Below are 12,445 nucleotides of genomic sequence, written 5' to 3'. Positions count from 1 at the left end.
GGAAGCCAAGAAGCCAACTACTCTCTCTCTCTCTCTCTCTCCTTTCTCTCTCTCTCTCTCCTAGGGTTTCTCCCTTCCATCACCATCTCTATCATCTCCACCGAACTCATTGCCAGAAGCAAAGATCTAGAGAAGCACTCTCCGAAGCATCACTGCTAGCTAAATCTAGCGAGAGAACGAGACAGTCCAAGGGAAGAGCTGCGAAAAGAGCTAGACCAAGCTGGTAATGGCCAAGACGAAGCCCGGCAAGAAAGACCTCGATTCCTACACCATCAAGGGCACCAACAAGTTCGTCAAAGGTATCCTTTCCCCATCTCCTCCTCGTCTTTTCCGTCTTCATTCCGATAGGGAACGAGTTAGTCGAGTAAGTTACCCCATTTCTTGGTTGAATAGTGGGCGACTGCGTGCTCATGAGGCCATCGGACTTGGATAAGCCCCCCTACGTCGCACGCGTGGAGAAGATCGAGGCTGACCACCGAAACAACGTCACCGTTTACGTGCGGTGGTACTACCGCCCCGAGGAATCCATAGGTGGCCGGAGGCAATTCCACGGCGCCAAGGAGTTGTTCTTGTCCGATCACTACGACCTCCAGAGCGCGCATACCATCGAAGGGAAGTGCATCGTGCACTCGTTTAAGAATTACACAAAGCTCGAGAACGTCGGGGCCGAGGACTACTTTTGTCGATTCGAGTATAAGGCCGCCACCGGCGCGTTTACCCCCGACCGGGTTGCCGTGTATGGAAATTTAGCCCCTTTTGTTCATTTTTCTCAATATGTCGTGATTTATGGCGTTTTCTGATGCTTGGGATGTAATGTTAATGAAGGTATTGCAAGTGCGAAATGCCGTATAATCCTGATGATCTCATGGTGCAGTGTGACGGATGTAAGGACTGGTAAGATAAGAGACTCTGCTCTTTTCTGTTTCTTTTTGCTAAAGTTTACTTTTTTAGCTGAACTTCTTGAGTTTGACTTACTAGCGATGCTTGAGCTATCAAATTTCGTTGTTGAAGAGAGTGGTAGTGATAGAATTATTAGCATTCCTATATCCATTGTGTTGTTTATTGCTAAAGGTTGAGGGTGGCGCACTTGATGAGCTTTTGGAACTGTTCCTTGATTCAGAGCTATTGATGCTTGTGGCATTTCTTTTTTTCTTTCTTCAATTTTGAAGAACTACAACACCAATCATTGTTTCAAAATGAGTTAGCTCTTTTCTTTATTGTGATTTTGGCCATTGGAATGAAAAGTATGCAAACTTTAGTATTTCCACTGGGATTTAGCACCGCGCTGCAGAATGTACACTTCCTCTCTGAGGTTTAGTAGTTACAGAGAACTTTGAGAAGAAATAGACAAATAGTATGCTTAGAATTTATCAATTCATTGTGAAAGAAGTGTGACAATATTTTGTGAACTCATACTTGGCTGTTTATTTTTGTCCACCTCTGATTTGAGTGAATCTTATTGGTGTCATTCTGTCGAATGTTGTAATGGTGTTCAAATGCCAAATTTAGTTATGGTAAATATTACATGGACCATAGCTTTTCTCTCCTGTATTGGTTTTGGTGTTGGCTAGGCAGTAAGAAGCAATTTTTTATGTTGCAATATTAAATACCTTAAAGTTGGATAAGATTAGTGCAGTGATCATCGTAAAATTCCGATTGATAGAGGCCATTTGATGTTTATGATTGATTGTAATTTTCTCTTTTCTTTCCTTCACGCATGGAAGATTTATCTGTAAATGGTCATTGCAATATTGGGAGGGTGTTGCTGTGTTGTTGAACTTTTGATGTTAAAGCATCCTGAGATTTCTTATGCTATTCTTTTTCTTTGTCATATATCTGAGTGCTTATTATTGTATATATATCCTTTTTGTTAGTTAGAGTCTCGTTGACCAATAAAAGAATCAATGTTCTGTCATCCTGAGACGTGCATTTACAAACAAACACTCAGCTATATGAAATTACCAAAGTGCACGCAGATACAAGAAATTCTCTTTGTGGTCCTTCTATATATTTGCTTGATATCAATAAGTTATATACTCATTGACCAATAAAAGAATAGACATGCTGTCACTCCGAGACATGTGCATGTCTGTAAAATGTATTAGACCGATGATGATGCATTCCAACATGCTTAGAAATACTTGAATATTGAAACTGCTTAATTTACTGCATAGACAGAAACTAAGAACATTCATGACTTATAATTCCAAATTGATATAACCATGTCCTTTTTCTGCATGGGATAATAAAGTAACGGTTTAGGCCCTTTTCACTAGATGTGTCCTGTTTCCTTCTTAGTATGTTGTCTTGGTAATTCTTGGATGAGAGATTTGAGTCCTCCATATTATACAACTGTTCCTAGTATTTATCAGGAAGCAGAGGACTGTGGCCGTTGGTTGACTCCTGTACCTCCTGCCATTGACACCTATTGTAATGATAAACGGTTTTTCTGAAGCAGAGGATATCTGCTATCTCCTTTTGGTTCATTATATTACAGCTGTTTTTTATCTGATTCAGGTAATGTTTAAACTTCAAACTTCGAGATTTACTTGCATAAAATTTCACTTAAAACTGGACTGTTTTAGAAGGGACTTCTGATTGTCAATGAAGACTCTTTGTTTTGTTTGCTTACTTTGTCTATGTTGATATACACTATTTCAACGTTGCATGCAATTCTGTCTGGTTTTCTGATAAGTTTTATTTGTGTACTTTGTCTATGTTGATATTCGTTATTTCCACATTCCATGTCATTGTCTGTTTGGTTTTCTGATGAGGAAAGTTGTATATGTTAGGTTTCTTCCAATCTGAGGGATGTGTTGAAAATCAAACTAAATTTCATCTGTTTGATAGCCATCCATTCATCCTTGCATATCGGACCTCTTCGATCTACAAGAATTGACAAGGCCTTTATTTCCTAAGCAATTGGGCTCACCCACGATCTCTGGACCTCATTATCATGACTTTGCTGATGTGATATCTTGGTGGATATTGTTTCACAATGAAAGACATGAATTTATAGGATTTCTTTGCTCATTGTGGCTTTGCTAGCTTGTTATATATTGCAAGCGTGTTTAACCTTATTCTTTTAAGGGTTCAATAAACTCTTTAAGGATAATGATTTTGACTCATATGGTAGGAAAATTAAAATTTTATACTATTGATTTATTTGGATAAATTCTCCATTTGTGTTTCCTACGACCCTACTGACTTGTTTAAAGTTTAGATAAATTGGAAATAGAGGGATGATAGGTATAAGCAAATTAATCTATGCTCTAAAATTTGCAAATTTCCTGTGGGAAACAGAAGACTGGTTTTTTATTCCCCTTTCATACTTGACAGACAAGTTCACTAATGTACTTGGTGCAGTTGTAAATTAAATTACGTCTTTTCAGTCAATTGATCAATCAATCATGTGTTTGTTTGCTCAATATATTTGCATTAGGCTGCCAGATGGACTTTCTTTGGAAGCTCGCTGGAGTGGAGATGATTGTTTCTCTTCAATTTTAATGTTTCCTTTCTTACGGTACAATTTGCATTTCCTTTTGTATGTAATGAAAGATTCATCTCTTGCACCTTCAACTTTGGCAGGTTTCATCCATCTTGTATGGGCATGACTATTGAACAAGCCAAAAAGTTGGATCATTTCCTGTGTTCAGATTGCACATCTGTAGGATATGGAAAAAGAAGTACGAATGGACATCCAGTTTCACCAAAATCTGAGCCGAAGGTGAAATGATATTATTTATTCATCCTCATTTATGTGATTATCTTCTTAGACTATAACCTTATAGTGAGGCTCCTTGCCTGTGTAAAATCTCCATGCTACAGGGTACTAATTCTCTGCCGTTACAACAATTTGGGTTTGGCTATAACGGATTCTTTCTACTATTTAACTCTTATAGTCTTATTTATTCTCTGTTATGTGAATGTCGTCCATTTTACTTTTTGGGCAGTTGCAGTTAAATGCCCATCAGTGATGCTTCTTAATTTGATGTGACAATACAGTCAATACTAGTGCAAATGCATGCTCTCCCAATCAGCCCGATTTTTTTGGCAACATGAAAGCATGAGAATTTGGTTCGCATCTTAGACAATACCAGTGAAAATGCCTTGAGAAATATACTTGCTTGGAATGCCTTGAGAAATATAGGACTTGTGCACAATCTCAGCAACCTGATGCCTTATATTTAGCTGATGATCTTTTTATGTGTCTTTTGGTTTGTCTATTGCAGGTTGAGTCAAAAAGGCGGAAAAAGTGATTGCCGATATGAATGCTGGATCGTGAGGAGGTACAAATTTATCACAAGTAGCTCATCACTTTCATTGGTAAACATGAAAAATGTACAGAGAGAATGAACTGTTTGCAGAAACAAGAGAGTTGTTTTAACTTAATGGCATATTTGGTTAAATTTGTCCAGAGAAGTACAGTTAGGATGTTTAGCAATTAGTATTGGATGCGAAGTCTTGCTTTACAGAGCTTACTGTCCTTAGGAGGGAGAAAGAGAGAGAGAGAGAGAGAGAGAGAGAGAGAGAGAGAGAGAGATGTCAGGCTATTTAGATGTGTATGTTTTCGCCAGAGACTTGTTATGAAGACGAATGCCATGGATGAAACTGAGTCAAAAACTTTATTCACTTTTCTTCTTTTGGTTAAACAACACATCTATTTGTTTGTATACAGAGGACCACCTGTTGGTGTAACACTCCCAATAATCTCATCGTCTTTGATCTGTTTGATGCATTCCGGATAAAAACATAATGTTACTGACCGGCAGTTTTCAAATCTCACAGAGCGTCAGGTTCTCCTTGATTTGTTTCAAGATAGTCTGATTTCCGCAGCGAAAAAATGACTGGATCTTAGAAACATATCCTGCTCAGGGTGCAGTTAACCAGCTTGTTAGCCGTGTGTGTCTAAAGATACCCAATCCTGACTCCTGAGCAGTACTTTGTATGTCTGGTGATGAGTCAATCATCTGAGTGTAAGAAATATATGTATTGATGGATATTACGAAAAAAATATTTAACTTGTTTTATCTGTAAGAATGTAAAACAACAATATGGACCAACATGTAGATAAATGGTTTTGGCTTACAATTGATATGTACGACACTACTAATCAAGGTGGTCTTTCGTCCTTTGGAGAACTTCTTTTGTTGCCTAGCAAGAGTGACTTGATATATTGATACTAGTGGAACATAATATAACTATACAACAATCAAGCATCACATAAACATAGCCTCGTTTCATGACACAAGAATGTCGTGTGCATCATCAGTTGGTTGTCCTAGTAGCACCTAAGGCCTTTGAAAGCTCCTTGATGATAGGCTTTTCTTTAACTTCTCTTTCTCCTTCCATATGCCACTTTCTCGACATATTCTCCGCCTGTAATTCCAGTTAAAGTTAGCTCATGATAGCAAAGGAATCTATTTTAATGACAGAAATCTAGCTACAGAAGGAAAACCTTTGTTTCTTTCTTTTTGAAAAACATAAGGAAAAAGAAATGGTATGATAGAGAAAGATACTGATGTGCGAAATCTAGTAGATCAAGCTAGTGGGAGAAATGGAGGTATTCAAGAGAGATACAATGATTTCTTTAAGGGCATTGTTACAGAAACATGGAAAGTTTGCACACCCAAGTTCGTAATGGAACCATCCGCTCCTTCACCAAATCAGCTCCTGGTCGAATTACATCTCTTCCTATATTTCTGATGTCATCAGTCTGAAAAATAGCTAAGTTCAGCTTTTCACAAACAAATAACAGTTAACATGCTAACATTTTTAGAAACCACACGAGAATACACGTTCAAGAAAGAGCTTGAAGTAAATGGAAATGCATTCAGGATAAAATTCAAGTGAAGCTATAAATGGAATGTAAAACGATGAAATAAAATATAATGCTCAGTTCCTGAAACTTCTACTTATTTACTGAAAATAGTTAATAGCACCCACCTTGGATCCATGGAGATTGAATTATTAAATTCATCTTTCCTGATTACTAATCTATGAGTATGATAATGAGAGTATTCACATGAAAGCAAGATTTTTCTTTTTTTCTCGATAAGATATGTAAATGCTTTTAGACAAAGCAGGCATGGATTATAGCTCTAGATAAAACATAGAAATTTGTTGGGCTTGTACAAAACCACTCGTCAATACTTAATAAAGTGTTTCGTTATTCAACAACTTACATTATGCAGTTGTAGCTTGTGAGCGGTATATAGAAACAATACTGCCGCCCCTCCAAAGACTATTGTTGTAGCAGCCACAAATGCCTTCCCAACTACAAAGAATGCACGGTTAGTAAGCATAGAAGCAAGCAGCACAGTTGCTTTGCATGAAATGCCACTTGGAAAGTACTGCACACCAATTCACATGGGTAATAGACTGTGCTCATGACTAGAGTGCAGAGCTCTGAACAGCTTCACCAGGCCAAATGATAGATAATTTAGGCTTGGATTGCTACAGGTAAGTGTTATTGAAGATGGTGCTCAAGCAAGAAGTATCCTTATGTTATTTAATTAAGCATTTGATCAAGCCAAGACTTTTGAGTGTATTATTTCTCCAAGAGGTTTCATGACTCGGTTACGCCTCTTAACGAACAGAGCCTAAAAATCTATTGGCTTGTTGCATATACAAAAAAAAAATAGAGCACTGAATGAGCTGATGCTGAGTTACGCAATTTATTGGCAATAATAATCATGATATTCGTTCAATTTTATACAGATTAAAAATGAATTACTTGCCATTTAGTACACTTTATGATGAATCATAAGCTCATTCTTTTCCTACAGAATACTGAAGTGTTCAAAAGCATCCTTGCTGTTTCGTTAGAACTCAAGAATTCAAAAGTAGATCCTTATGCGTGTCAAATTATCCCCAGCACTTCATGTTTATTAAGAAAAGAACTTCCACTGTTCCAGTAATACCATGGAAATCTAACAACAAATTAGCTCATGACTTGTACCCGATTACCCATATATCAATTGCTTTATAAATTCTACTCGAATAAGATCTCTCCAATCTCCATCCACCATCCACAAAGTACAAATCCCAATAGTTTCGTAAAAAATTCTTCTTGACAAGGATAACATACAGTTAGATGTTACCCTCGTATGCAATTGCAACAACAGATGAACCAAGATATGAAATATTCTAAGAAATTGTGGAGTGTCAAAACATTAAAGTTTCACTCAGGCAATCTCGTTATAATAAAAATAAATCTATCAATTGACAATAAGCAACTTACTCTGCGAGTATCCTGCTATCACATACTTCAGCTTCTCAGAGTCCACAGGAGGGTATCTATCACGCCGCAGTTCATTAGCTGTTGATGCTGAATAATTTGGTTGCTCATTTGGAAGTTGCCATCTGCACTTGAGATCCACAAGGAAAATGTTATCTTCTGTTCCATATATCTCGCCGACTATGCTTAAGCTGAAATAAACATAGCAGACTGCTTTCTTGCTCTATAGACAATAAAAACTTATAAAGCAATATATATTGGATAACAAAAGACGCTACTTTTCCTATAAGGAAAAGAGATAAATTTGCGATTCGATCGAGGACTATAACAATGAAGGAATTCACGCAAAGGAATGAAACCCGGAAGAAATTAGAGCATACAAAGGGGAAGGGCGAAACCTTTTGGGACCAAAGGTGGCCTGAGGCAAAGAAACATAAGCTCTCAAAGGATTCAAAGCATCCGGCGAGACGCCACTAGGAGAAGAAGAGTTCTTGAGCAGCCATTTGGAAGTCGCGGAGAGGGACGCTTCCGCCTCCGGCGCCGTCCCCTTGATAGGGATCGAGTGGCGTAGGATCTCCGGGAGCACGTCGGCCGCATCATGGACGGCGGCAGGGGAGGGAGAGGCGGAGGATGAAGAAGAAGAAGGTGGAAGCTTCTGGGCGAGGCGGCCAACGAGTTGCTTGGATTCTTGGAGGAAGTAGGCGCCCTCCGTTGCGGCTAATCTCCCGGCGAGGAAACTCATCCGTGGTTACGGTTTGGCACTTCTTCGGGCTTTTCTGATTGGGGTATTACGTCGAGCAGGTTGTAGGCGTTGGTTAAATTGGGATTTGCAACCATTGTTATATAATAATAAAATGTCTTCCATGGTGTCTGGAGATGGCGTGGCAACTTTTTAACGTCTTGTTTAGAATTTTATGACGAAGATTTGAAGAACAAGTTGTCTTGGGTAACAAGTCTTTTTACCAACTTGTTTTCCAAGATTATGACTAAAAACACCACATTTTTCTCTAATATTATATTAATAATATGACTCGGTACTATTAGTGGAGGGCAGAGCCATTCTGATCCAGGTGCCATGATCCTCAAATTTTAGACTCTCGGATTTTTATTTAATAGCTTATTAAGCTTTAATTTTTTAGTTGAATTAGGATTCTAAAATTTATATCAAAATACTCTGAAACTCAAGTAAACTAATATGCTGTGTTTTTAGTACCCTCTACCTCACTCTTGGTGTGTGCTTTACTATTCACCGTTTTCGGAGGCACTCCGGATGGGAAGAGGGTCTAGAACTCAGTAACAGGTTGTGTTGCCTGATGGGAAGAGGGTCTAGAACTCAGTAACAGGTTGTGTTGCTAGTGTCTGTGTCCGTTAGGCTACAAATATTATAATTTTTTGTGGTCCTCGATTGAATAACCTTGTTATGCTCTACAAAAGTATTAGGGTGTTGTTAGTATTTTTTTCATTTATATTTTTAGGTGGGTGATTTTTGGTCCTCCTGCCTTGCAAATTCGTAGGGCCCCGTGTCTTGGACTGCTGGATTGACGAAACTTGCAGTTATTAGGCTGATAATGCTGAACACGAAAAACTCTTTACTCTCGTAAATCTTTCGAGCCGTTCTTCATTTTATTTTGTGTTGTGCCATCGGACTTGATAGTCTGAATTGAATTGTCGTGATGTCTATTGTAGACTAAGTGTGGGGTTTGTGTTAAAGAGTCGTCGCTCTCTCCTTTACTCTACGTATGTATCAGGCTTTTTATTGTAATCCTTGTTTGTTAATCAATTATTCTGCCTACCTCAAAAAAAGAAAAGAAAAAAAAACTAATAAATAAATAATTATATTAATGTTGAAGCTAAACTCCAGCTTCTTTTGTACACATGCAATGTGGAATAGGATAAGCAATTACATCGCGATTTGGGTTAGTGTATAACGAATCCGAAGACTCCGCGTGTATTTGTTTAATCTTCCTCTTAATCTCCTCGTCGCTTAAAGTCGTATTCGTAAACAAACGCACTAATAGCTTCTTGTTAGGCCTCAGTGGCTTCCCGTATCCTTTGTAAGTTCTATGCCCCTGTTCATTAATCAGCCAAAATGGAAGAAAATAAATTAAAATTAGCAATGCTAAGTAATCAAATAATCTCAAGTTGGTATAGTTAGAGAGAGGGAGAGAAATATAAGTTTACATTTAACAACATAATCCGAATTATAAAAGGATTAACTGTTAATAAAGTGTGAATTTTATTGTTTACCTGGAGCGAACGAGCCATGTTTCCTCCATGGCTAGCCATGAAGAGCTGGCTCTTGAGGCAGACCTGGTAGTCTAATGCTGCAAGAACCGATGGCCTTGTTTTGAGGCCATCAAGCTCTCCAGGCCTTGCAAGGTTCCATTTGTTGAACAGCTTGGGGAATTGGGATCTCAGTGGGTCAAGTGCATCCTGGCCTCCGAAGGGCTCACCTCCTGCCCAGTAGATCCTCGTGTTTCTCGAGGCACCAAGTCCTTTGAGCATCCTGAAACAAAACAATTAAGCTCGTTTCTTAATTAGGACAGTTAGCTCAGTTAATTTTTTGTTCAGCAGCCTAAAAGTCCAAAAGAGAGTAGTAGCAGTAGTATATACTATATACCAGGAGATCTCATTGGCATTAAGGGGGCAAAGTCCAGCAATGTAGCGTTGGTGAGGGGTGATCTTGGTGCGAGAGGTGAGGAACTCAGGCTTGGATGCACGCTCGTCTGCAATGGCGAGGTCAGCCTTAAACCCCAGCCCAGAATGGCAACCAGTTCTCACCCACACATCCTTCTCCAGCCTCAAATGCAATGCCATGTATGGCCCTTCCTCCTCCATCCTCCTCACTAGTCTGTCTGCAATCTCTTCAATCCATCGCTGGAATCTCAACGCCTCAAATGCAACCTATACACGTTATGCAAAACTATAGTCATAATGGTCATGCACTGGCTTTCATTTCACCTTTTAGGGATCTTTTACGTACAAAACCCAAGACTTCTAATGAACTAGTGATTTGTCCCACCTTGCACCTAAGCTTTTGCAGATCAGAGGTGAGGTTCTTCGCCAGTCTGGAGTCGAAAGCTCGAAGAAGCAAGACGCTGTCCTTGCTAAGCTGCATGCACACATTTATTTGATTAGTATAAGATTGAGAGGGTTTTGGAACTTTATGATAACAAGTTGTTTTAATTAATTATTTGGAGTGATGAAGTTAACTGTGATGTGAAAGCAGCAGCGATAGTAGTTTACGAAGATTACCGAAGTTGACTTTTTCTCTATCAGAAATCTGGATCAAATAAGATCATGTAGCTTATAGATTAATGGCAGTCTATGGCCATGTGAAGTCTATCTATATGTTAATAGATTTTCAAAGTTTCAAACTAATGAGGTTTTACTACGTCCAGAAGAGAGAATAGAATCCCCATGTGATCGCATTCTTCAAAGTCCAACAATGAATTTTCTATGCAAGAGATTTGTCTGACAATTAATCTGTTGGAAGAATCTTTTAGTGGTTTGAAACATATGAAGCTTCTAGTTCTTGGGTTCCTTAAGTCTTGGGATTTGGTCTAGCTCTGCTTGTTAATTGTAGAGGTTTAATTTGCTTGACTACAAACCTAAAAATATTTCTGCCTAATTTTTTGTGCATCCAAAGATACAAGAAGAGAGGGTTCAATCACACACATTTAACGGTTCTGATCATACTGAAAATTGAATACAAAGACTGTATGATTAGAATGATCCGATATGTTCGATGGTATATTTTAGCCCGCATCGAATCTCAATCTAACAACGAATTTATGTGCAAGATGTTAATTCTAATTATCACGGTCAAAATCACTATCTATAAGCAGTGAGATTCTTCTATGAATCAAAATTAATAGTTTGAAGAAGGTTAGCTCACCCAACTCGCCTGACTGTATGTGAGATAAGTGGCATGAGTCCAAGACAAATTTGGCATATTATTAGATTAGTGCTAGTAGTAGTTACACAACACCTCATTTATTGTACCTATTTTTTTTTCTCTTAAACTGGGTATAATAACCATTAATCTTAGAGGGTTATCTATGCAAATGCAATTATGGAACATGTACAACATTTCACTACTACAAATTAAACATCATTACTAGTACTACTAATCTAATTTTGGATTTGCGAAAAAGAAAATTAAATTCTCATGATCAACAAACCTTTTCCACGTAGTTGCTTCGCACCCAGTCCTCGCCGGCGTTGAACGGCATCACCGGCGCCCGGACTCGTCGCCGCATCAAGTGCGTCGCCGGCAACGATGTCACCACCTTCACGTCATCCCTGAGCTTCTCCTTGAAGTGACCCACATCAAAAATATCTCCAAACTCACTGCATCAAATCAAAAAATTTAATCTCCAATCCGATCCAAGCAAAAACATAATGATCTGGTTGACTTGAAGCACCTCTCATCTCCCCAAACTTGGTTGACTTGAAGCACCGGCACAACGAGCACCGCGTCGATGATCCTCGCTACCACGACGGCATCAATGATCTGGTTACGTTGCTGGTTTAGCCCACCGGAGACGACCACCATCATATACTTCCTCCCCCCGTCGCCACGTGGAGCGGCGCTGTACTCTTCACTGAAACTCAAACACGGCCTGACCGGCGGCGCGCCGGACTGCGCCCACCGCCAGAACTCGTCCAACGGCCGCGGCCGGCGGAGGTGGTCAAGGTAGCTCTTGCAGGAAATGGGAGGGAGGAGGACTTGCAAGACGTTGAGCAAGAAGAAGAAGGCTAAGAACGGGAGGAAGAGGCGGCTGGCTCGGCGAGGACTCGGGATGAGGAGTTTGTAAGGAGGAGAAGAAGAAGAAGAAGACGAGGTCTTATTGGGTGTTTTTAGTTTGAGTGAGATGGGCATTTGGGTGATGGAGATGTAGTTAGAGGAAGACATGGTAGCTTAGTTTCGTGCAGAGTTGATCACGTACGCCATGGCGGTGGAAGGAGGAAGAAGAGAAGAGAAGAGAACAGAAGAGAGGAGAGGAGAGGAAGGAGAAGGTGCAGGTTTGATAAGATATATTATTTACACCAAACATGGCTTGGTTTAGAGGGCAATGGAATTGTAATTTTGTACCAACGACTTTGGTATTATAATAGTGATTTGTGATCGTTGACTGTCAGAATTGTATTGCAGAGTTGTATAGCATTGACCTTTGGAAATTAAGGAAAAAAAATTATATT

At 39.2% G+C, this 12,445-nt stretch overlaps 3 protein-coding genes across 3 annotated transcripts; 1 reads left to right on the top strand and 2 right to left on the bottom strand.

Annotated features, from left to right (window-relative positions):
* On the top strand, window positions 1-4,628 carry LOC140760157 (chromatin remodeling protein EBS-like). Its single transcript, XM_073096993.1, has 5 exons — window positions 1-299; window positions 394-736; window positions 826-894; window positions 3,589-3,727; window positions 4,233-4,628. Exons 1-5 carry the CDS (start codon window positions 227-229, stop codon window positions 4,257-4,259), a joined length of 651 nt encoding a protein of 216 aa, XP_072953094.1. The 5' UTR covers window positions 1-226; the 3' UTR covers window positions 4,260-4,628.
* Window positions 4,629-4,971: 343 nt separating this feature from the next.
* Window positions 4,972-8,129, bottom strand: LOC140760156 (uncharacterized). Its single transcript, XM_073096992.1, has 5 exons — window positions 7,639-8,129; window positions 7,244-7,365; window positions 6,186-6,277; window positions 5,630-5,716; window positions 4,972-5,379 (listed from the first exon to the last, which is right to left on the bottom strand). The coding sequence occupies exons 1-5, from the start codon at window positions 7,980-7,982 to the stop codon at window positions 5,269-5,271; spliced, it is 756 nt and encodes a 251-aa protein (XP_072953093.1). The 5' UTR covers window positions 7,983-8,129; the 3' UTR covers window positions 4,972-5,268.
* A 930-nt stretch (window positions 8,130-9,059) lies between these two features.
* LOC140760330 (O-fucosyltransferase 24-like) lies at window positions 9,060-12,288 on the bottom strand. The gene is made up of 6 exons (XM_073097252.1): window positions 11,668-12,288; window positions 11,425-11,593; window positions 10,263-10,352; window positions 9,861-10,144; window positions 9,488-9,746; window positions 9,060-9,309 (listed from the first exon to the last, which is right to left on the bottom strand). The coding sequence occupies exons 1-6, from the start codon at window positions 12,156-12,158 to the stop codon at window positions 9,091-9,093; spliced, it is 1,512 nt and encodes a 503-aa protein (XP_072953353.1). The 5' UTR covers window positions 12,159-12,288; the 3' UTR covers window positions 9,060-9,090.
* Between the last annotated feature and the right edge of the window lie 157 nt (window positions 12,289-12,445).

The sequence above is a fragment of the Typha angustifolia genome, chromosome 5 (genome assembly GCF_048772165.1).
Source record: "Typha angustifolia cultivar Huaian chromosome 5, ASM4877216v1, whole genome shotgun sequence".
NCBI classification, from domain to species: Eukaryota; Viridiplantae; Streptophyta; class Magnoliopsida; order Poales; family Typhaceae; genus Typha; species Typha angustifolia.
Note: the sequence above shows the minus strand (reverse complement) of the source record. Positions and strands in the feature narration are given on the sequence as shown.

Excerpts from the sequence above, each read along its gene's own strand:
- LOC140760157 (XM_073096993.1), top strand. The coding sequence starts at position 227 with ATGGCCAAGACGAAGCCCGGCAAGAAAGACCTCGATTCCTACACCATC. Across the intron at positions 737-825 it reads ACCCCCGACCGGGTTGCCGT|GTATTGCAAGTGCGAAATGC; the intron begins GTATGGAAATTT and ends ATGTTAATGAAG. Across the intron at positions 895-3,588 it reads TGTGACGGATGTAAGGACTG|GTTTCATCCATCTTGTATGG; the intron begins GTAAGATAAGAG and ends CAACTTTGGCAG.
- LOC140760156 (XM_073096992.1), bottom strand. The coding sequence starts at position 7,982 with ATGAGTTTCCTCGCCGGGAGATTAGCCGCAACGGAGGGCGCCTACTTC. Across the intron at positions 6,278-7,243 it reads GATAGCAGGATACTCGCAGA|TTGGGAAGGCATTTGTGGCT; the intron begins GTAAGTTGCTTA and ends CATTCTTTGTAG. Across the intron at positions 5,380-5,629 it reads TGGTTCCATTACGAACTTGG|GCGGAGAATATGTCGAGAAA; the intron begins GTGTGCAAACTT and ends CTGGAATTACAG.
- LOC140760330 (XM_073097252.1), bottom strand. The coding sequence starts at position 12,158 with ATGTCTTCCTCTAACTACATCTCCATCACCCAAATGCCCATCTCACTC. Across the intron at positions 11,594-11,667 it reads CAAGTTTGGGGAGATGAGAG|TGAGTTTGGAGATATTTTTG; the intron begins GTGCTTCAAGTC and ends GATTTGATGCAG. Across the intron at positions 9,747-9,860 it reads AATGCCAATGAGATCTCCTG|GATGCTCAAAGGACTTGGTG; the intron begins GTATATAGTATA and ends GTTTTGTTTCAG.